This window comes from Crinia signifera, chromosome 6, assembly GCF_055691185.1.
Source record: "Crinia signifera chromosome 6, ASM5569118v1, whole genome shotgun sequence".
In the NCBI taxonomy this organism is placed as follows: Eukaryota; Metazoa; Chordata; class Amphibia; order Anura; family Myobatrachidae; genus Crinia; species Crinia signifera.
In genome coordinates, this window is record NC_139222.1 from 106,296,784 (window position 1) to 106,322,466 (window position 25,683).

The 25,683-nt window shown below is 40.3% G+C and overlaps 1 protein-coding gene across 2 annotated transcripts in view; it reads left to right on the plus strand.

Moving 5' to 3' along the window:
• Positions 1-25,683, plus strand: part of EEF1A2 (eukaryotic translation elongation factor 1 alpha 2) — a 49,958-nt gene that overhangs the window by 5,683 nt on the left and 18,592 nt on the right. For both annotated transcript variants that reach the window (XM_083146752.1, XM_083146751.1), the window contains exons 3-5: positions 2,541-2,720; positions 3,782-4,078; positions 13,315-13,465. In XM_083146752.1, the coding sequence (XP_083002878.1) occupies positions 2,541-2,720; positions 3,782-4,078; positions 13,315-13,465 (628 nt within the window). The remainder of the gene's footprint in view (positions 1-2,540; positions 2,721-3,781; positions 4,079-13,314; positions 13,466-25,683) is intronic.

Consider the following 25,683-nt stretch of genomic DNA (forward strand, 5'->3'; position numbering starts at 1 on the left):
CTCTCTCTCTCTGGGCGAGATGTATTAAACTTTGAAAAGTGATCAAATGGAAAGTGATAAACCTCTAACCAATCAGCTCCTACCTGACATTTTTCAAACACATCCTGTGATATGACTGGTAGGAGCTGATTGGCTGGTGGTTTATTACTCTCCTTTTTATCACTTTTCAAGCTTAGTACCTCTCTCTCTCTCTCGTAGTTGTCTTATAATAAGCTCCGCCACTGGTTTATGTATAATAGATGCAGAGTGATCGGTTCATATGGGGCCACAGAGCCTACTGTGTGTCATGCAGTGTTTCCCCCTATGCATTCTGCCAGCTTTCGGTGATATTTTCTAAAAGATGGTGCAGGCGCAGCTAATAGCAAAGACTGGCTCTGTGCCTAAGGGGCCTGATGCAAGGATGGGGATCTCTACACATTGGCTAAATGGGCATTAATATTCATGTGTGCTGTACTGTGGAAAAAGATCTGTGCTAAAAAGTTGTATTTTTATACTGTATGGTTCAAATTTAGTTGGTTCCCTCCCTTCTGTTCCTCGTATAAAGAGTAATGGAAATAATTAGACTGTCACTGTGCCACTGTCGGTAGAAAATACAAGCCTGCAGCACAGCAATCCTTCAGTGTTAGAATTCTGTGGTAAAGCAGCTAGCTGGAGAATGGTGCAGTGAGCGGACTCTGTTACCTGATGAAGTCAGGCATTGTTTGATTTATTTTGTGTATGGGACTGACTCAGCACCGGCCCTCGGGAGGCTCCATTAAAATCCAGATGGCGACAGCTCATTGGCAGCATTATGTTCTGGATATCTAGCCCTGCGATGATGATCAGGAGCAGCTGAGAGTAGAGGCCGCAAAGAACGCTGCCACTGCCAGGGTTTAATTATAGCTGAACTGAGCTGGCAGGCTCCATTTTCTGTGTGCATGCAGAGGGCACACTGTCCTATCAGCAACACAGCTGGGAAATGGAGACTTATCAGAGCAGACATCAGGCATGGCTGTTAGTGACCTTAACCCATTGTCTGCGGAAGATGTGTTGTTCACTTATCAGACCGCACTAGAGAAGAATGAATATTATCATATCCGGTTGCAGATAAACAGGTTTTGTCGGGAATGAGAAGCACAAAACATAAAATTCATTGCATAACTGTGGTGTTTTTATATACTGGCCTAATCATCTTCATACAAACCCACATTCCTGCCTTTGAAGGGGCTTTCAATTCTTTTTCCTTTATTACTACTATCAGGGCACTTCTTGCTGCCAAAGCTGGCTCTATGCTGTGCCCAGGTTCTGGTTATGAGTGTATGTTTTTTTAACCATAGATTGCATACAGGGGTTATAAAATACCTCATAGAAAAACACTTGAAATTACTACGTGCCAAAATGATGCAAGTGTTCTAGGATTAATAAAGATTTCAGTTTTTGTATTCTCTGAATTGTGTATAATATGTTGTACTGAGACTCTACTGAGATGTATGCCCACTAGATCACTATCTGTTTCAGTGTTCTCCCATAATCTAACAACATCCTAGTAGGTTTATGAACTTGAAAGCTCCCTTAAGGAATATGTTGGCACTTTATAAATAAAGGAAATGCACATTATGGGCCTCATCTAATGTTATTACCACTCACAAATACCGGGGAGTATTATTACTACATTTGTCTGCATATTTTATATTTGCCTCCCCTGAAATACATTGTTTTACAATGTATACAATGTAACCTTCAAATTGATTTACTCATAACTCTAAAAGTGGCACTATAATTTCACAGATCAGGTTATGGGGCATACTAAATCTAGCCACACATTTAATGAACCAGTCAGACAGTTACATTACAGAATCTGGTAATGTATGTGAGTAAATAAGAATAACAGACAAATTGGTTCAGTCCAGTTAGTTAAATCTGTTTTGATTTTAGCAACTTTTCTGATCAATTATTTTTTTTCCGTTTTCCCAGGTTTTTTTTTTTTTTTTTAAATGGCCAAATGCATTACCAGTTTTTCGTTCCAACCATCCAACAATAAATGAGTTTCCAGCTTAACAGGGCATGTTTTCCATATATCTTTGCTGGAGCACAGGTGTAGTCATTCCTGACTGACATATTTTGAAAGATCCACAGGTAGGTCCAAATATTTCACTTGTGTTCTGTGAGGAAACCTGGAAAACATGCACTGTTAGTATGTCATGAGGACTGTATTTGAGAAGCACTGCTCTAGATGGATGGTAGTAGGAAAAATAAATGTCAGTAGAGCATATTATGCAGTTATCAATCAATATTTGCATTCCATCAACATATTGAGAAACCCTGTAGATTTATAGAAATATATACAACACAAGTTCCGGCCCCCGTGAAGTTTACAATCTAATTTCCTTTCCACGGGAACACATAATTTTAGCAAAAATCCCGTTAACCTACCAATATTACTGTTGTACCTATTATCAGTAAGACTTAAAATACCGGTAACTGTTGTAGCTACAATACTTTTTGTTTTATACCTTCAAAATGTTTTGTTGCTATATTTTCACCTTTATGATTTCCGGCAGATGGGTAAAGGCTCCTTTAAATATGCCTGGGTTCTAGACAAACTAAAAGCAGAGAGGGAGAGAGGAATCACAATCGATATCTCTCTGTGGAAGTTTGAGACCACCAAATACTACATCACTATCATTGATGCCCCTGGACATCGTGACTTTATCAAGAACATGATCACCGGAACATCTCAGGTTAGTGGAAACCAGGGATTTGTTGGGGCAGGACAAAAGCAAAAGCCAGCAATAAACAGTGACCAATTTTTTTTCATATTACCTGAATTTTGATAATTATTATATGTAATTTGTGATACTTCAAATAAGTCCTCCTTCATAGAACCGCTCACCATAATTAGTTCCACACCATGTAGCAATCAAGTAGACTTGCCATTGAGATTCCCTCCGCTGACTTTAACATGATTGCCTGACCATATGCATGGACATAAACAGTATGTGGAATTTTTTTCAAATATGGAAGTTGTCCATCAGGAATCTAAACTCTTGCCACAGTTGTCCCACTAGGGGATGTGGTCAGGATGCCGGTGTTCAATATAACGAAACTGGCATCCTGACTGCCTTCAGAAGACCGGCGCCGGAACATCAAATGGGTCAGAATGGCGGACAGCCAGCATCTTTATCAGTAAGTATGTGGGCAGGTTAGGGTTAGGTTTAGGTAACGGTGTGAGGGAGTTAGATTTAGGCACTAGCGGAAAGAGTTAGAGTCAAGCAGTGACCGCAAGTCATCCGTGTGTGTCCCCCAACAAGAAATAGTAGATATTTCCACTTTGTTTTTTATATGGAAAGCCTTATGTGTTGCAGTTTCCTCAGTACTTTGGTCACCTACTCATGCTTCATGGGATCTGTGCATTCACTTTTAATGTAGTTGTTCCTTAAGCTCTTTCTATCTGTTCAACAACAGCTGGAGGGCCAAAGGTTCCCCATCCCTGCTCTAAAGTAACAGCTCCAGTTGGGCCCATCACTTTTATGACTGCCATCCAAATAAATATCAATAAATATCGATAAATATGCTTCTGCTACCTGGTGCACTGAAATATTGCTAGATTTTGGCAAGAAATACAGTAAGCCATTGTGGCAGATTTAATAACACTGAATATAAAACATTGTACTTATAATAGTGCAGTTCTCTGAAAGCCACAATTTAATGCTGTAGTTCATTCCACATTTTGCACCTACATACAATGCTTGCAGCTGAGCCATACTAAATAATGAGTCCATTCCATGCTTTTTCCCTGTAGGCAGACTGTGCAGTGTTGATAGTGGCGGCAGGCGTTGGTGAGTTTGAAGCTGGAATCTCCAAAAATGGGCAGACCCGTGAGCATGCCCTGTTGGCTTACACCCTTGGAGTTAAACAACTAATTGTGGGCATCAATAAAATGGACTCCACTGAGCCACCATACAGTGAGAAGCGCTATGATGAAATTGTAAAAGAGGTCAGCGCCTACATCAAGAAGATTGGTTACAATCCAGCCACTGTTCCTTTCGTACCCATCTCTGGCTGGCACGGAGACAATATGTTGGAGCCATCGCCTAATGTAAGTGAAATACAGTTGTCGTTTTCTAGTCATATGCAGAAGAGTTACGTATACAATCAGCGGCATTTGTGTTATTGTAGTCTGCTTGTAACTGTCAGTCTTTATATATTACATTGTATCCCTGCTGGGTAAATAAGGGCCTGAAATTGGCCGGGAGGCGGGAAGCGCGTTAAGACACTCGCTAAACAGCAATCAAGCGCTGCTTACCAAGCGGTACCGAATTAGGCCCCGTGGGATGCCATTCTTTTCTAACATAGAAGTTTGCAGTGGCAAGGGATGACAAAAAATTTTTTCAGTATTATATAGTTTTATAATTTTATATGTTAGATGTTGCTGTGGTGATACTCATTTTTATTATCAGTATAGGGCATGTTAAAAATAAGAGGTGTCAGTAATCTTCTTGCAGCTAATATAACAGGGCTGATACAATTTTTACAATGTGTATGGATCACACACCAGAGAAAGTAATCAGCTTCTGTACATGCCCTGGGTCAGGCTTCTAATGTGCAGGGATTAATTTGTATGTCAAAGAACCACAATGAAATGCATACCTCCCAACTTTTTTGAAAAGGGGGCGTGGCCTCGAGAAAAGGGGGCGTTTTCGTCGCTCGTCGGCTCTGAATAGATGCTGTGCACATGCGCACAGCGTCTATTCTCGGCAATCTGGGGGGGCTCCCAACTGTCCCCCCCACCGCGGGACAATGGCGGCCCCGGGCGGGACGCGGGAACGTCCCCGAATATCGGGACGTTCCCGCGGAAATCGTGACAGTTGGGAGGTATGGAAATGTGCATGATCCTGACACACATGGGATGCATGTTTCAGCTGGATCTTGGGCACCCAGCATGGGACAGGTGCAAGTCCCATTACTAATGATAACTGCTACGGCTGTGAGAGTAAGAACATTGGGCCTGATAGGCTTCTATACTGTATGCACAGATATTTAATATAGAAAATGCAGAATCTTTCATTAGCATAGACAAGTAAGTAGACTGCCATGGTCATACCAAATATTTTCCACAGGTATGTCAGACTCAATATTAGGCCAAAAGTACACTGGGCAGTATAGTAACTATAACAGAGAATCAGGCCTAAAGTACACTGGGTCGTATAGCTGCTATAACTCAGAATAAGGCCTAAAGTACACTGGGCAGTATACAGTAGTAACTATAACAGGGAATCAGGCCTAAAGTACACTGGACAGTATACTGTAGTAGCTATAACTCAGAATAAGGCCTAAAGTACACTGGACAGTATAGCTGCTATAACTCAGAATAAGGCCTAAAGTACACTGGACAGTATAGTAGCTATAACAGAGAATCAGGCCTAAAGTACACTGGACAGTATAGTAGCTATACCTCAGAATAAGGCCTAAAGTACACTGGACAGTATAGTAGCTGTAACAGAGAATCAGGGCTAAAGAACACTGGACAGTATAGTAACTATAACTCAGAATAAGGCCTAACGTACACTGGACAGTATAGTAGGTATAACAGAGAATCAGGCCTAAAGTACACTGGACAGTATAGTTGCTATAACTCAGAATCAGGCCTAAAGTACACTGGACAGTATAGTAGCTATAACAGAGAATCAGGCCTAAAGTACACTGGACAGTATAGTTGCTATAACTCAGAATCAGGCCTAAAGTACACTAGACTGTATAGTAGCTATAACTCATGGTTAGTTTTATGATCAGTGATGGATATTTGGACTGAACTGTGGTTGGCTAAGAAATTGCTGATGTCATTATTATTGGTTATGTAACTTTGCTGCCAGAAGGCCATGGCTTGCAAGTGACATGTGTCTATACGACTATCTTAGTAGCAAACAGCCATCCATTTCCTGCTCAGCTCTCTTGGCAGTAAGAGAATGTTATAAAATGGAAGGTAACTTTATTCCCCCTGCCCCCTCACATACTATCTCTCCATTTAAAAGTACATCTTTCTGACTCATCAGTATGACGCTGACAGGCCCATACCAAATCCTAAGTTATCAGATCCTGTAAACCCAGTTATAAAATGAGAGGGCTCTGTGCCATCAGTGATGACTTTGTAAAGCAGATCTGCATTGTAAATCCACAAAAAATTCCTAGTGTGCGCAAGCATACATGGCCAATAAAGTTGATTCTACCACCCAAACAAGGCCTTTAAATCAGACTCCAATCAACCGGCTTTAATAGATTATTTCTGTGTTACTAAATTAGGTTAAAGTTATTTAACTTTTTAAGCACAAACAGGTTCATGGGATCCCGATGAATCTGAATTAAACAAAATATGTGCAAGATATCTTGCTGTATTGTGCCGAATAAATAAATATCACATTTTAATAGCCAATTTTAGCTTTTCTATAAAGCACATGTAGGAGCAATAACAATTGGTTACAGACTTGCCAACGATGCATTTGCAGGGGAATGTCATGCTTGCCTCACATTCTGTAATGTCCAAGAGACTCCCATATTCCGAATTCTCACAGGAGATCAGGGGACCTTCTGCATCCCTAGTGAAGTGAGCAGGGCTTATTAATGTGATTAATTATGAATAATGTCATCGTGGACCCACCTTCCTATGGCTTTACAACATGGGGGGGCCACAATTACATGAATCACCATGATTACCAATTCCCAAAATTAAGAAAGTATGGGGACATTTTTAACAAGGATTGTGGTTATATTGTGATGCTACAATACCTGTTTTAGTTTTTCTATACTGAGTTCATAATCCTTGAGAGATTGATTCAGTCCTAATATAAGGCATTTTTTTTACATTTTAAATGACTGTGCTCTGTTGTTGTGCATACTCATTGCACGTGTCTGAGTTGGCTAGGCCTAACAAAATGCATTAGTGCTTTAAGGTACATACACACGTACAGATTTTTCTGTCCAATCTATCTGGTGGGAACAAAAACCTGGAAATGTATGGGAGCATATGACAATCAAAAATTTCCACCCAAATGTGGAATAACTGGGCGCCCGATTTTAAGATCGGGTCAGAAAATCGCATCGAAATCGCATGCGAGATCGCATGCAATTTGATGCGATTTTCCATAGGATTCAATGTTAACATGGTCCTGTTCATTTCCCCACTATCCAAGTGGGCATAGAGTTGATTTTATATAGCGCGCCCGAAGCGTGGTGAGCGCAGCGACCCCCGCGAGGGTCCGCGGATTACTTACAATGTATTCTGCGTCCCCTCGCGGGGGTCGCTGCGCTCGCCATGCTTCGGGCTTGGTGGATTGCCACGCTATATAAAATCAACTCTATGCCCACTTGGATAGTGGGGAAATGAACAGGACCATGTTAACATTGAATCCTATGGAAAATCGCATCGAATTGCATGTGATCTCGCATGCAATTTCGATGCGATTTGATGCGATTTTTCCGAAAATCGCATCAAATCGCATCTGATTGTATGCCTTAAGGTAAGGCATACAATCACAAAATCGGGCGCCCAGATATTACACAAGTACCAATTTGTTTTATCAGAATGATTTAAACTATTTGACTGATCACTGTCTGTTTTCAAGTGTTTGGGAACAATTTTTGGATTGTCATTTGCTCCCATACATTTCCAGGTTTTTGTTCCTACCACAGAAAAATCTGTACGTGTGTACACTTAAGGTGCTTAAGTCTTCTCAATCAGTGACACAAGGGGGGAAATATAATAGGGTGAGAGATTTGGTAAGAAATCTTGTTTTTTTAAAGCGGCAATCATTTACACTGCGAAACCAGTTTGTAGTGTAAATGATTGCCGCTTTAAAAAAACCTAAGGGCCTGATTCATGTTTGAAGGCAGCTGCTGCGCAATATGCATCACCATTTCATGTAAAATGTATATTTTTCCAGAATTCAGATGTTTGATTCTTTCATACAAGATAATTATTGTAAATGGGTAACTGTAAAGCTGGTGTTACATGTACTCATTTCCATTTCCAATGAAGATATACAATACCTCATACAATGTCACATTTAAGTATGTTTGATTCTATTAGTAGTACAGGGTTGCCGACCCTCCCGGAATTCCCGGGAGTCTCCCGAAAATCGGGTTCCCCCTCCCGGCCCCCCGGACCCCCTTGAGCCCCCTGAATCGCGGCATGTAAATGCCGCAATCCGCGGGTCTCAGAGGAGGGGGCGGGGCTAAAATGGCACAATCGTGACATTTTAGCCCCGCCCCCTCCATAGAGATCAGTCATTTCTCCTATTTCCCGTAATGGGGGTGGGGCTTAATGACGTCACAGTCAAGCCCCGCCCCCGATGGGGTAAGGAAAGTCTCCTCTCCGGGCTTCTCCCGGAGAGGAGCATTTATAAGTCGGCAACCCTGTAGTCGTAGTAGTAGTAGTACGTTTATTTATAAGGCGTCACAAAGTGTCCGCAGCGCCGTACATAGCAAACAAAAGACAAATTACAAGGTAACGTACAGGGTGTGTTGATAAAATACAGCATAAATAGGGGTATAGCTGGTAGAGCTAATATCAGCATCAGTTCTGAAGTAGGTGTCGAAATTGTCGAGGAGACTGAAGATGAAGTAGAGGAAGGGAAGAACAGGACAGGAGCACAGGTAAGGTAAAGAGGTAGGGTGAGTACGTGAGGAAGGAGGGCCCTACTCATAAGAGTTAACATACTAAAAGGAGGTGGGTGGACGAACGAAAAACAATAGGATAAGTAGGAACGGATGGGAACGGAGGCAGGATAGGAGGATCAAAAGAGGTTAGGAGGAGGAGGAGGGATAGGCTAGTCGAAAAAAAGTGGGTTTTGAGGAAGCGCTTGAAGGAGGTAAGGAAATTAGAAAGCCTGATGGGTGGCGGGAGGTTGTTCCAGTGCAGGGGGCCAGCGCGAGAGAAGTCTTGAACACGGGAGTGGGAGGAGGGGATTAGGTTATGAATAGAATAGAAATATAATTAAATTTTAGGACAGATATTCATAAATCAGTTTCACAGGTTAACTATAACAAAGGGTGTGACCATTGGAGGGTGCCTATCCCTAACCCTTCAGCCCCGACCCCCCCACCCCACCCCCCCCCCACCCCAAGCCTAACCTTAAGTCCCCCCACAGTGCCTATCTCTAACCCTCCCTCCCTGGAGCCTACCTCTAACCTTCACCTCCATTACCCCCTCAAGCCTAAGTCCCCTGCTCCCACCCCATATTGCCTAAACCTAACCCTTCCAGTCTAACCATAACCCGCCCTGCATACTTATGATCAGGATACCAACATTCTGGATTCTGGCATGGCTTTATACTGTACATGTACAGCCTTATATACTGTAATAGAATATTTACTGAATCTGATGTTACACTTTTCATCTATTTATAAAATATGTTTATTGATGCTTTTATTGAGCTCTGGAAAGCTAAGGCAATTTGGTCCACACCTACAGTGTTACTATTCCTTTTGTGCTTTAAATGATTGCAGGAGTTATAGTACAGTGTATATCTGGTTAACCTTATGGTGGATTTTTCCCCATTATTTCTGAGCATTTCTGAGCTTTGTTATTACATTGCAAAATTTTGATTGTCACCTTTTCATATGATGAGTGTGACATACTGTCATGTACTGTATGTGGAATTGTCTTGAGGAATTAAAGTACTGTATAGTTATGATTGTGAGAGTACAGTACATGAATATTTTGATAACATCAACTTGCATGGGTAAGAAATCCCACAAAAACTGCAGTTATCTGGGGTTTGACCACAGTTTCCATTTGTATCAAGCTCCGGAAAGCAAAACTTTGGTAACAGACCAGGGACGGGATGCATCAAAGGGCTTTTCACATATTTACTAAACCAGAATGTCATACATTGAACCTGGTGAGTAACACCTACCCAGTATAAGGCTATGGGCTTATTTTTGCATTTTTCACTGTGAGAGATCTAGGGCGAGATTCTCTATTACAGAAATGCGGTAAAAACCCCGTTATCGGGGTTTTTACCGCATTTCTGTATTCTCTAATGTCCCTCCGCAGTGTCACCGCTGCGGAGGGAATCGCCAGCAAAAGCTGGCGGTTCCCTGCAGAAGCCTATGGGCTTCTTACCGCAGCGGTGTGTGAGGGATCCGTCACGGATCCCTCCCAGCATGCCCTGCGGCCGGCGCGTCAGTCTGCGCATGCGCAGACGGACTCCCGGGTCATAGACCCGGAAGTCCAGCAACGGCGCCGCATCGCAAGGGACAGCTCTTACCGCAAGAGCTGTCCCTTGCGTTAATGACCGCATATTTTAGAGAATATGCGGTCATTAGAAATGCGGTGGACGGCGAAGAGGGCTGCGGATTTTAGAGAATCCCGCCCCTAATCAGATCCCTTCCAGTATCCCCTACGAAGCATGTGCAGATAGACTCCTGGTTCACAAACTTGGAAGTCACCAAACATCAAAAATGAGTTCTTATTGGTAGAGGTGTCCTTAACCAATATCTTCTTGCATACAGTGTTAACAAGCATGCAAAAATTGGCGGGATGCATCCCACCCCAGAATTATTTTTTTTTGTTATTGAAATGTGTATAATAAAATATTACAGGTGGGATGTACTAACGATAAAGTGCTGTCAAACTGGAAAGCTTGTACGTGATAGAAAAGGCCATATTTAGAAACCTGCGGAATTCTTTACACATAAATCCCTAAAGGTGTCCATACACGTTACAATTATTGTATACAATATTGCATCTCATCGCATCTCGGTTTTGCGATGAGATGAGATCTAGTACAAAAAGTATCATACCCTCCAACATGACCCATTCCATTAGGTACAAAATTGTCTGTTCCTGGACTTCCTTACCAGTGGCAGTTACACAGGTGGGGCTCCAGCTCAGTCCAAAATTCAAAGAGGGGGGTCATATTAACAGTCAGTGAGTCCAGGACAGTGATGTTTGGGGTGGCAGTAGGTGTGGCTCCCCTTTTTGAACATTGGACTGTGCTGCAGCCTCACATCTGCAACTGCCATTGGCAGGGAAGTCCAGCAACAGACCATTTTGTACCTAATGGAATGGGTCATGTTGGAGGGTATGAAGTATGTGCAGCACATACTTTTTGTACTAGATCTCATCTCATTGCAAAACCGAGATGCGATGAGATGGGATTTTGTATCCAATATTGAATACAATAATTGTAACGTGTATGGGCACCTTCAGAGGGGTCTGATAGACACAGCATAGGCAGCCATTTTGAGGGCAAAAGGAGAATTAATTAGAATGCGCCATTATTTAAAATTATGAATGAGTCACTGGAGAAGTCAGACAATTTGCGAGTTAAATCAGTATTCACAATAGATTGTCCTATCTATTCTGTGACATGCCATCAACATTTCATGATGCAAAAGACCTGATACTGAGTGGGACTGTAACTGTGCTGTACATGGCATGTGATGAAGAAAATGTGCATATTTGTCTGGATACAGAGGGTACAATTTACTGAGATAGGAGTTCAATTTCAGATGGGATGTTGATATTGGAAACCAATCAAATTCTATCTACTATCTTCTAGAAGGTGCTAAATAAATAAGTAGATTCTGATTGGTTTCCCATAGCAACATCCCATCTGAAATAGTACTAACATCTTAGTAAATTTTAGAGATGTGCAGGCTCTGATTTCAAAGCAGGATCTTATTGGCTATCAACTGTCAACAACTGTCATGTGATTTGGGATAGCCAATAAAATCCTGCTTTGAAATCAGAGTAAATCAGAGTAAATCATAGCCTGCACATCTCTAGTAAATTTACCCCAGAGATTTTGGTTTACTAGTAGATATCATTATTAATGGGCTCTTACAAATGTGTGGGACTTGCACCCTTGGCACTTATTACAAAAATATTACTTTATAAAGTAATAAAAATATTGATTAATTTACATAAAAATATAAGAGACATCAAGGAAATAAAAGGAATATGAAATATTACAATTTTCCCAATTGCCCCAGCCTAGTTTGAACATAGGACTAGGAATATTGCAGAAAGTTGGAAGAAACGTGGTAATTAATCAGCAGAGAATGGTTCAGACCACCTCCTGCATTTGGCTGCAAGGTTTTCCCAGAGTGGTACCCAGCAATGTGTGCAGGTTCTTGGCCAGAGGGCCAAAAAACATTTTTTTCTGCCATTATATTATGAAACACTGACTGAACCTTATTATACCCAAGGCACACACTGCAAGTGGTTCTTTACCTATTTAAACCCCAACCTCTGCTCTCCATTCTCTCTAGGATTATTTTCCTCTTAATTTACTTTAAGGCGGGAATTCAGTTGAGGAAAGGAAATTTTGTTATTTTGTCATTTGCAGGAAAGAAAATGAGATGAGGTCTATTTTCTTAATAAAAGTGTTATTTTCAGGAAAAATCACCAGGACTTGCTCTGGCACCTTAGTGGGGTTATGGTATAAATCATAGATAGACTCATCATAGACATGGTCAAAAGGTCGACATGGAAAAAGGTAGACGTTTAATGTTTTTAGGGTGCCTAGGTCAACATAGACACTGTCTAAGTGTACCGCGTCCCCTCGCATGCTTCGGGCTCGGTGTCTCGCAGCGCTTGGCACACTATTTTATTCTCCCTCCATGCCCTAGTGGATGGTAGGGCATGAAATACCGCCTGTCGGCACATGGTCAACCTTTTGACCATGCCAACCTTTTGACCATGTCAACCTATTGACCTTTAAACCCTGTCGACCTTTTCCATGTTGACTTTTAGTCCCTGTCAACTTATGGTGTGTCGACCTTTAAACCCTGTCCACTGTCGGGACTGTCGACCTTTTGACCCTGTCGACTGTCGACCATTAGTGGTGGACCATATGACTGTCTATGACCAGTCTGGATACCCCTCAGTGGTACCCCCCCCCCCCCCCAATTGGAAGTTTCCAAATATCTTGCATCCATTGTTTTTATAGACCCCCAGTGTAACAGCACATTCTACTCCACAGTGGCTGCAGATCCCCCAACAGCTATAGATCACCAGTAATCGATCATTACCCCCCCTTTAATGGTAGTACTGTATATCCTCAGCGGCATGACCCGATGCTACCATCTTAGTGAATGCGCAGTTGGCAGCAGTCTTATCCTGTGTGACTGTGCCAGTTAATAGATAAGAAGGAACCTCTCAGCTCCGGTGTGACAATACAGTATCACTTTTTATGTGTGAAGTCAAATGAATTTACAAGCAGCATTCTATGGATGTTCTATCTTCACTCTTTTGTAGGTTTATATACAGTACATAGTAATCTGTTTTTTTTTTTCCTTCTCTCTTTTGCTCTGTTGCTGGCTGTCCTGTAGATGCCTTGGTTCAAAGGATGGAAGGTGGAAAGAAAGGAAGGAAATGCAAGTGGCGTTTCTCTCCTAGAAGCTTTGGACACAATCCTTCCCCCAACTCGTCCAACAGATAAACCTCTGCGACTCCCACTGCAAGATGTCTATAAGATTGGAGGTAATGCTATGATGTAACAATTATACACGCTACTATATAACGAAAATGTTGTACATTTTCATACATTTACTGCATTAACAAGCGCGGGCAGAAGTGTGCTGATGAGCAATCGCATGAATAATTCGATGAATCACTCCTAACAGATTTCATAGTGGGGAGTATAGTTCAACTTCATAGCCGCCTCATTCAGATCTACTTGCTGTTTTGTAAAATTTTGCTAAACCGCAACACCCGGCGATAGGCTGCGTGGGGCCTACCAGCATAGGGCAACTCTTTACTTCTCGTCGGATCCCTCCCTGCAATTTCTGCAGGCACGTCACTAAACTGCAAGTGCTTCTCTGTATAGTGAAGAGCTCGCACATCACAGGCTACCACTGGCTGCGAAGCCAGGAGCAGGCCAGCCATGTTTCCTGCGTATGACATCACCCCCCCCCCCCCAGGGATCCAGGACGCCTTCCTTATCGGGACCAATCCCAAAAAAACATTGCGCCAACACCGCCACAGTGGTCCGTCACCGCCCTGTTGCGTCATCACCGCCACTGTCGCTACTTATGCAGAGTTGATATATCCAGCTCTTATTGAGGGATCTGTTAGGGAGTACTACACTTTAGTCCCAGTCAGGTTACACAATGCATGTGACTCTAAGGTACAGGTCTCTTGCAGTGTGCAAATATCCTTTCAGAACTAGATAACCCCTTAGTACGGGGTACTTGAAGTTGATAGGATGCCAGTGGCTACTTGCTCTAGACAAATTGAGGATATCCAGTCCGTCCAGATGATCACAAGTATGTAAAAATAGTCATTGCCGGATAGAAAGGGGGATTTTAGGCTTCTCCCAGGAAAAATGCCAGGATGAGTATCCCTTATCCAAAATGCTTGGGACCAGAAGCATTTTGGATAATGGATTATTCCATATTTTGGAATATTTTGAATGTGGTATCTTGCATTTATGTTGTGGTTATGAAATACACACAAATATATTTTATTTGTGTATGAAAAAAGTTTTTAATACATGAAACCAAGTTTGTGTACAATCTAAGACACTGAATTTGAATGCCAAGCAATCATTTATATTTAGTGCCAGTTACATATCATGTCCATAGTAGTGCCAGTTACATATCATGTCCCCAGTAGTGCCAGTTACATTTCATTTCCCCAGTAGTGCCAGTTACAGATGTCCCCAGTAGTGCCAGTTACATATCATGTCCCCAGTAGTGCCAGTTACATTTAATTTCCCCAGTAGTGCCAGTTACAGATGTCCCCAGTAGGTTCTTAGCAAAAAAAAAAAAGTACATTTTGGAGACTTTGGTTTTCGGAATAATTTGGATAACGGATATTTGGATAAAGGGATACTCAACCTGTAATATAAAGGCATTCGTGGAAAAGTCACAAGCACACATAATTATTCACTCCCATCCGATTTTCGCCAGTCAACTAATTTCCCATCGTTGAATTTTCAAATGTTAATATAGTATTTGCAATATTTTACACATGGCACAACCGATTTTATTCTGGCATGCATAAAGGTTACATTTTAAGTTTTGGACTGTTACACATAAGAGTGCCCCCATGGAAAATTTCTCCTTGATATACTAAATATTCTGTACTTGTGTATTATCTGGGCTCCCGATTTTTTCATTGCATGCCACTACTTAAGGTATGCGATGCAATGCGATTTTTCATTGTAAAGACCTGATTTTTAATTGTATAGTCAACCATGGGTGATTTCATACCCCCACTGTCCAACTACGCATGGAGTTGATTTTATATAGTGTGACGAGCGTAGCCCGAAGCGTGGCGAGCGCAGCGAGCCCCGCGAGGGGACGCGGATTACTTTACATGTATTCTGCGTCCACTCGCCACGCTTCGGGCTCGGTGGCTTGCTGCACTCGCCATGCTATATAAAATCAACTCCATGCATAGTTGGATAGTGGGGGTATGAAATCACCCATGGGTCACTATATAATTAAAAATCTGTTCTTTACAATTAAAAATCGCATTGAATGAATTGTATGCCACTATATTGCATGCAGTGCGATGCAATGCGATGCAATGCGATGCAATACAATGAGAAAATCGGGCTCCCAGATATTACACAAGTACCAAATATTCATTCTGGTACCTGCTTTGTCACTGCGTGGCCCATTCTGGGAGCTTTTGTCTAGCCCATCATGGCAGAGGTTCCAGACGTTTCTACCAATAGCAGCTCTTACAATCCAGCTGGGCAACATTTCATGAACTGAATTACTGGAAAGGTGGCATCTTATCACTGTCATGTTAAAAGTCACTGAGCTCAGTATGACCCATGTTGGAGATGCAGATGTGTCCACTTACATTTAGCCTCCCTGTACATTAATCTGACCTTCTAGGACTTGGTAGGGCTGAGCATTTTATAGTTTACCTTTTTCCAATAAAAAAGTATAGGACGCTCAAGCAGCTTATGCTGATTAAAGTGATATAAAATGCCATGCTACAGTGTTTTCCTAGAAAAACACTATAGTGTTGCATTTTGTATGCATATACAGCCCAGGGTTGTGCGGTGAGGAAAATGGCTGAGGAGTCCCTGGCAAATATCAGAGCCAGATTTGCAGACAATTGATGAGCCATGGGGTACATGTGGGCATTATACACAAGTGCAGAAGTATATACTGCTGGAGATTCACTGAGTTTTAATAAGAGATGTGCAGAAAAGGTAGCCACTGCCTCACCTGCCATAGACTTTTTAATCCAGAGTTTTGACTATACAAATTATTAGAATAATACAAATAAAATTTTATTAATATTTTCTTTGTATTTTTTAGATACTTTATAAACTCAAAACTCCGGCATATACGTTAGTATGACAGGAAAGGCTGTGTCTCATCTGCCTAACCCCACCTCACGCCACTAATACAGCCTCTGACACACACATAATATAGGCAGGTCACATACAATTTTAATCAGCAGAGTCTGCTTTTGCGGCAAAAAGAGACACCAAACGCTAATGGAGTTGCACATGACCAGTCACCTCACTCAGGCCAGGCATCTCCTGCTTCGTGGCATATTGAGGCAAGATGTATGAGGACACATCTGTAGCATGGTTGTATACTTGACTTGATACTTCTGTTAGTAATCTGTGTATCTAACACACACACACACACACACACACACACACACACACACACACAAAAAGCAGCTATGGTAATGTTCCCTGTACTTATCCTCTATTGTATTCAAATATATGTCACTGTTTTTTATATTCGTTTATGTACTCTGTTATTGGGCGATCCCTTGTGACGCCATATAAATAAAGGATTTAATAATAATAATTTTATATAGATATATAATATATATATATATATATATATATATTATATATCTATATAATAAGTTGAAGAGTGTGTGTGCGTGTGTGTGTGCGTGTCCGTTGCATTGCGGACACACCGTGGCACTCAGAGCCCCCAAATTTGGCAACAAGGTACCTCTATACCCGGTGGTGTGCACCTCGAAGCCGTTTTTGGGAAATTTCACTTAGAAATGTAAAAAAACACCAAGTTTTAATTAGCCTTCATTGATGATCTGGGAAAAAGATTGACGATCTGGGAAACCGTTGTCGAAGGAACAACTCCACACCTGATTTCATTGCTGTCATTGAGTATGAATGACACATTCTAACATTATGGTGAGGGATTTAAACAATGAGGAATAATTGAGGATATACATAGACCACACATCATTGTACACGCACACACACACAGTACACCACATATGCACACAAGACACACATATCTCTGTAGCGCACCTCACACACTTACACATTGGACAGATACACACAACAAAACACACACATAACACACCACATGCAGTACAACACAAACCCATATACACTACAACACCACCCTAAAACAGTACAACAGACACACACTTAAACATTGCCAGGATACGCACAGCACACTACACACACATATATATGTAGCGCATCTCACATTTGGCAGATACTGTACACATAACACACCACTCACAGTACAACACACACCCACATTCACTACAACATGCACCGAAAAACAGTACAATACACAGAACACACAAACAAACATTGAACAGATACACACAGCACATTACACACACACACACACACACACATTTATACATAGCACACCTTACACACTTACACATTGGGCAGATCACACAACACACACACATAACATACCTGTAACAGCACAACACACACCCACATTCACCACACACACACACAAAAAACAGTACAACACACAAAACACACAAATAAGCTGTGTAGACACGGGGGCTGAAATCGTTGGAAATATGGTCGCTGGTGACCATATTGCCAGTGATGGGAGTGTGCCCTGGTGATAAATCGCCGGGTGCGCGCTCCCGTTTTCAGCCCAATTCTAATCGCTGGTCGCAGGAACATGCTCCTGCAACCAGCTGATTACCTCTGTGACTCGACTTTTGGGAGTCCGCACATAATCTTAGAGATAATTATTTTTTCTCTTCATATCAAGAAAACCAACATAAGAAAACATTACAGATTGTATTCATGTATGTTACAGGGTTGTTGGTGCTCCCAGAACAAGTTCAGGAAAACTCTGTTTTGGGGGGGATTTTTTTCTCACAGGTGTGCAAGAAAAAGAAAGACTGATTATGTCTTTACCAGGGCACTCTTTATTAATGTGTTAGGTATTGTGGTGTTAATTAAAAACTAACTTTTATTAGGTATACCTTAAAACGAATGGTGCTTGTCAATACAAAACAACAAAAAAATGAATACATGATCAAGTTCATTACAGTATTCGATCAAAATTTGTCAAACAGAGGGTTATATATTTTTTCCTCTGGTTTCCCAGATTGTTCCAGTTTGCGAATATATTACTGAAAGAATAGGAGATCAGTATTGTGAATTACCCTATTTCAATATTGGGGGTATTTACTGCTCCTTGTCCCAGCACTAGTTCTCCTGCTTTCTGATCTAAAAATAAAGAGCAGAAAGGTCTATAATGACACTAAATTCATATGCTGCGGCTCTGACTTCTAATATAAACAGTTACTTTTGCTATTGTTTCAACATTTTGTAACAGTCTAACCAGTGATTTATGTGTTGACAATAAGTAGATACTGTTGCAGCACAGGCTCAGAAATGATTCTGTTCCTCTGAGAGGGTTTATAATTTGACCTGCAAGAGATAGTACAGAGAGAGTAAGTGGAAAAAAGGTAGTGCAATTCTCTCACTTTGGAACCTTTCTGCTTTTCAGTATCATGTGTTACCGTAAAATACTGAATGAGAGTTAGTTCAGTTTGTACCTATAGCAGTGTAGGAATAGGTAATAGATATAAAGTGGTGTGAACCCTCTGTTTAGTCAAATATGTACTGCTCAGAGTGTCACTGTTGCAGTATGTATGCAGCGCAGATATTTCACCCGGCTGTTTTGACTGAGAGTGTTCACACTGAACCTGCGTAGACAGAGGAGTTCCAACGTGCTGCGTACCTCCAAAGGTTAAAGAATATCTGGGGTTATTCAGACTGGTATCATTCTGCTGTCTGTCATCTGCTTTGTTGGCATAGAATGACAGATGAGAGATGAGTATCAGGTGTCACCCAGAAGGAATATACAGAGGTTACAGTTTTCTGCTTTCCTGTCACCAGTCGCAAATGTTAATTCTGATGTTGGGGCACACTCGCAGAAAAATTAAATGCAGTAGGTGACAGAATGAGAGAAACCATGTAAATAGAGCGGGATGTTGACAGTGAAATCACAGTGTCACGCAATTGGTATATTTTGCAAGTTATTTTCAGATAGATGAGTGGAACTGACTATGGGTCCCGGTATTACTAATAGTGTTAGGGATACAGCAAGACAAGTCACAGAAAATCTCTGTATTTGCAATTAGCGTTAATACAATTATTGCTGGATTGTGCGCTGTGTACTCACTGACCAATTTGCCTCTGCGGGAGATTGGCAAATGTCAGGGTAGTGTCTGCGCCTGCAGTTAGGCGTTATTACACTTTGTTACATATAGTATCCACCAAATAGATTACTTACAAAAATAACTGTTGCATATATACACATATTGAGTAGTTACATAGCATCATATATTGCTGCAAAAAAGGTTGGCAAGTCACAGGAAATCTCTGTATTTGCAGTTCAGTATTGCTGCACTTGTTGCTAGATTGTGCCTAGCTGTGCGCTCCGTACTCACTGGCCAATTTGCCTCTGTGGGCAATTGGTAAGTGTCAGGGAAATGTCTGTGCCTATAGTCAAGTGTTAATACAATTTGCTAAGTGCAGCGTCTGGTAGAATTTAGGCAGGTATCGAGGAGATTACATAGCATCATGTATTGCTGCGAGACAATGATAAATTGACCATAGAATCCGTAATTACGTTTGGCATTAATACACTTATACTTGGATTGTGCGCTATGTACTTCTCTGACCAATTTGCCTCTGCTAGAGATTGGCAAATGTCAGTGAAGTTTCTATGTCTGTGGTTAAAGCGTTAATACTTGTTGCTAGATGCAGCGCCTAGTTGGGCGCTGTGTACTCACGGACCAAATTAGTATGCTGCTGGTTATGCTGTAGCCGCGAGGAGAGGGTGCCGGGATTCAGACGTCTCTTCCCTAGCTCACCCCGACAGTGAGTCTGTAAACGTTCGGGACCGGAAGTGACGCGCGTTTCGCTCTGATTAAATTAAACTAGTTTGAACTTCTGATACAGATCAATGAAGTGCTTAATGCAAAATGTGTAATTGCTACTGAAAAAGAAAAAGACCTAAACAGGTCTATTACACCTGTATATGTAATCAGATGCTAATTGAGCCACAGGTGTAATGCAAGAACACTCCACCCCTATTGGATAAGGTTGCTTTTTAAACCCATGGAAGACACCAGCTCACATACCTTCTGAGGAAACCGTCCGATATATTTGACGGAGAAACGCTTCAAGGAATTGAGCATTTATCACTTTGGGCCATCCAGAAATTATTCTCCCACGCCACCATACCAACAGGATAAAACCACTCTGCAATAAATCCTTTTTCAGCGGAGGACTAGAGCGGCGGGTTGTGATATCCAGCGCCCGTCAAACCACTGACCTGCGGCGCTGAGGGCTTCCAACCTGCAGGCGGTAACCATCTCCTCCTGACACAGCGATTACAACATCGACCGCAGCGTCCGAGGACCGCAGATTGCAGATCCCCCCTTGGAGCCTATCTAACCCAGCTGCCAAACAACTGACCCGGTAAGCTCCGGACCACCTTTGTGGAACTACAAGGACATTCATGCGCTAATACAACAAGTGGTGAGATCAATATTTCTGGAACTTATACTGTTTATTCCCTACTCAATGGAAATTCAATTGGAGACTTAATTAGTCCGAGGACTCTGGTCCATAAGACCTTGCCTACTATAAGGGATTATTGCCCATATTTATTACCTAATTACCGTATCTACCATTTTAAGTGTCTAATACTGTTGTTTTTAATAAATGTTTACTTTTTTACTGGTTCTTATGCGCTCTCAATAATTTGTGTATTTCTATTCTATTAACCTTTGCTGGGAGCTGCATACCAGTTGCTACCTTATCCTACAAGTATTTATTCAGAGCAATTAATTTGATTTTTAGTCTGCGCCTGATTATTGTTTGTATAGTTGTTTTAGATTGTTAATTGCTATTGGGCTGCGACCTCTTATCTGCACAACATGGCATCACTGAATGTAGGTGATAGAAACAAAAGAAGAGATAGATTATTGTTTGATTCTACAGACAGGGTAATTGATTCTAATATAGATAACCCGTTGAATATGATACAAATGTTTACTAGATTGGAAGATCTGATCAAAATCGAAACCAGACATTGGCTAGACAAAAAAATGTTAGAAAAATATTTGACTGACAAAATGATACCGAGAGGCTTAAGAATTTTTAAATCGTGTTCCTTCAAGGATGACGATGTGTTAACAAAAAAATGGAACGAAATACTTGTCACTTGTTCATTTAACTTAATAGAATTATTGATTAAATATAGGGATAGTAAAATCGAGTCCAATAACAAGGAAATTATTAAACTACAAGGAGATATGGAGCCCCTTAAAACAAGGGAGGACTTTAAAGAAAATGACCAGGTACTAAATAGAAAAATAGAGGAATTTGAATACTCATTGATCAAATTCAAAAATAATAAATTAGCAAGGGACAATTATGATTATAAAAATAATCAAGTACGATCCTACAATAGAGGAACACAGAATCAAATGAACCCCGTAAATAAGAACTTTTCACCATACAGAGGGAGGAATTCCTCCTTCAGAAAATAAAAGGCTAAATAGTACTCCGAGAAGAACTTATAACAAATATACATCTGAAGAGAATCCCCAATTAGAGAGACAACAGGGACATGGGCCAAAAATAAATGGAGACACTGCACCCCAACATACTGAGTACCAATATAGGGGAGCGAGACCCAAACAAACTAACTATGTAAACTCAATACAAAAAACACAAGAATCTCTTTCACAAGAAACTAATGCCCCTTTTTTAGAGAGAGGTCTCTATCCCGTCTGGAAAACCCAGAATCGGTATCCGATTCTGAGTCAAGATACCCCAAAAAGGAAAGAACGAGACACAGGGGATCAAGAGGAGGGAGAAAAAAGTCAGAGCAAAAGCATAAGAAGAGATTAAGAGAAAAGGGAGTTTTCAATTTATCCAATAGAATATTAAGTGAAACTGAGAAAGCCGTGATCTCCAAAGGCCTTAAATTTGTGCCATCTAAAAAAACAGATATTTTTGATTTATTTGTGGAATTGAACAGATACACTCGTGATTTATGCCGCACAAGATGCTTTATAAACAAAACTCAAAAAAATCAACCTGATATAGAAATACAGACTACACTGGATGGTTATGGTTAATTTATTGGAAGAATTAGAAAAAGAGAATAATTCTGAATATCTTAAAATATTTGAATACGAAACCCTCACAAGAGAGAGTATACTACAAAGAAAATCTGAATTTTATCCGATGCAATTCAAAGGAGGATGCATCGAGGCATTTTATTCCCTAACTTTAAAATATTTCAGCCAGTTTTGTGAAGAAATTAATTCAAAAGACTCTAAATGTAGTAATAAAAGCAATCTACATCCCAATGAATATAAGGCATTGAGGGCATTAAAAAATGACAGATCTATTACAATCAAAGCCGCCGACAAAGGCGGCGGCATTGTAATACAAAATGTAGAAGATTACTGTACAGAAGCCTATCGTCAGCTAAATAATACTAAATTTTATCAACCCCTAAAAAAGGACCCAACATCTGAATATTGTAAAGAAATTAAGATCTTTTTTGACAAAGCTGTCAAAGAGGAGGCTATATTCAGGAAAGAGTTTAATTATATTTTTATTCCTCACCCTAAAATAGCCACATATTACCACCTCCCAAAGATACACAAATCCATCACTTCACCTGGTCGTCCAATTATTAGGGTCACTTACCACTAACCTTTCTTCCTTTGTTGATTCACACCTACAGGATTTAGTTACTGCACTCCGTTCTCACATCAAAGACACCACCCAATTTCTGAATCTATTGATGGATATTGAATGGAGTCCAGAATATATCCTAATGACTTGTGATGTTGAGTCACTATACTCTAACATACCTCATGATCAAGGAATAACAGCTGTGCAATTTTATCTGGACACAGTGATTAACATGCAGGAGAAAAGGAAACATTTTATCTTGGACTCCATTCGTTTCATCCTTACACACAATTACTTCACTTTTAACGGTGGTTATTATTTACAGTCACTTGGTACCGCCATGGGCACCAGGTTCGCCCCTAGTTTTGCCAATCTATATATGGGCCGCTTCGAAGAAGAATACATCTGGAACGGCCCATACGGGGCGAACCTGGTGTGCTATGGTCGGTACATTGGCGATTTATTTTTTGTTTGGCGAGGTGGCACTACATTAGCAGACCAATTTCTTGAATCACTTAATCACAACACGTTCGGTTTAAAATTCACTTCCACATATGATTCACATAGAATTAATTTCCTGGATATAGCAATAGAAATACAGAACAACAAGATCATTACTACAACCTTTAAGAAAGAGGTAGATAGTGGCAACTATTTAAACTATCAGACTTGCCACTACAAACCATGGCTGAATAATATTCCATCCAATCAATACTGTAGAATACGTAGGAATTGTACCGAATTAATCACCTTCAAAAAACAAACTGATGAACTAGCAGAAAGATTCCGAGAATTGGGATATCCTAAATGGACTATAGAAAAAGCAGAGATAAAAGCAACAAATATAGATAGATCAACTCTCTTGAATACCAAAACAAAAGTAAAAACATAAATTCAGAAACCACCTTTATTCATATCAAAATGTAATAGTCATTCTCACCAAATAAGACAAATAATTCAGAACAACCATAGAATACTTATGTGTGACAATATTTTAGCACCCCACCTTGAGGAGCAACCTAGAGTTATCTTTAAAAGAAACAAAACACTTAAAGACATTCTATCACCTAGTCATTTTGAAGACCCTGAAAAGGACCACTCCTTAAAGAATGCGACCCACAAGGGATGTTACCAATGTGGTAGAAATAAATGCATGACCTGCATACACATTGACCACAGCAAGAATTTCCAATCCACTGTATCTGGTAAAGTTTATGAAATAAAAAACCACATTAATTGTGCCTCCACATATGTGATCTATTTGATCACATGCATATGTGGAGCTCAATATGTGGGACGTACCATCCGCACCCTAAATACCAGATTCCTGGAACATAGGAGAAATGTCATCAAGGGGGTTCATAACCATTCTCTATCGCGACATGTCAAGCTAGAACATGCCAATATTCCAAGAGTCCTTAAGATCCAAGGGATTGAACAAATAGAACCCACCTTTAGGGGAGGGGATCGCTTTAACAGACTTTGTACCAGAGAAGCCTTCTGGATTTTTTCATTAGGCACCTTATTCCCTGCAGGTCTGAATGACAATATAGAACTAAATGGAATATGAATAACTGAAGCTTTAGAATTCAGTCCTTGTCTTCTTGATTGCACCATCAAGAGTTAGTAATGTGTTATTACTCAAACCAGATAGTTCAGTGCTATTTATAAACTCTTCAAATATATTTGTGTATATGATAAAACTAAACGTACCAACATATATGCTTGTAGTATGACTGAGACATGTTAGCTCAGGAATACAGACAGGCACTTTATTACATTTGTGTGTATTTACCAAAATAATGTGCTAATGCACATGCTTATTACTGTCAGATTTATGTTCATTTTTATTATTTAATCTGTTCCTCTATTATAGTTTCTATATATATTTTCCATATTCCTTATCTATGTAATTATTGTTATAACTGATTTTGAAATTTTCCACTATAGATAAAAACATTTATATATGTCTTCCATAAACATATTTGGAAAACTGCATATATATTTTTTTTGACAATAATATTCTATCATTACATATTTTGATTGAAAGTGAATACTAAATCATCTATCCCATACTATCGGGCTGAATTGTGCTGATTATCAGCTTAATGTCAGATATTTTATCGGTAACTGTCTCTTTAATTGTTCCTTGCCCTATAAACAAAATGATAATAAGTATTTCTTTAGTTGCCTCTTTGGTATGGGCCTATTTGTGCTGATTACCAGCTTAATGTCAGTCAATTTGGCGGTAGCTGTCTCTTCAATTGTTTCTTGATCTACAAACAAAATAATAATAAGTACTTCTTTTGTTATGTATATAAAAATAAAAAATAAAAAGCATTATTAGCATTGTAAAAATATAAACAAACAATTCCGTACTTGAACCGCGGACTAAGGACATGTGCTTTTTAGAAGCCGAGTTCCCTGCCACTGAGCCACCAGAGAGCTGTATTAAAATTGATTCATTTTCGAGTGGTGAAGTACCACCATAATATAACCAAAATAAACTACGCTCAGTGATGCCAGTTTTAGAAATAATATGTATTGTATAGAGGTATATATATACTGATTAAATTAAACTAGTTTGAACTTCTGATACAGATCAATGAAGTGCTTAATGCAAAATGTGTAATTGCTACTGAAAAAGAAAAAGACCTAAACAGGTCTATTACACCTGTATATGTAATCAGATGCTAATTGAGCCACAGGTGTAATGCAAGAACACTCCACCCCTATTGGATAAGGTTGC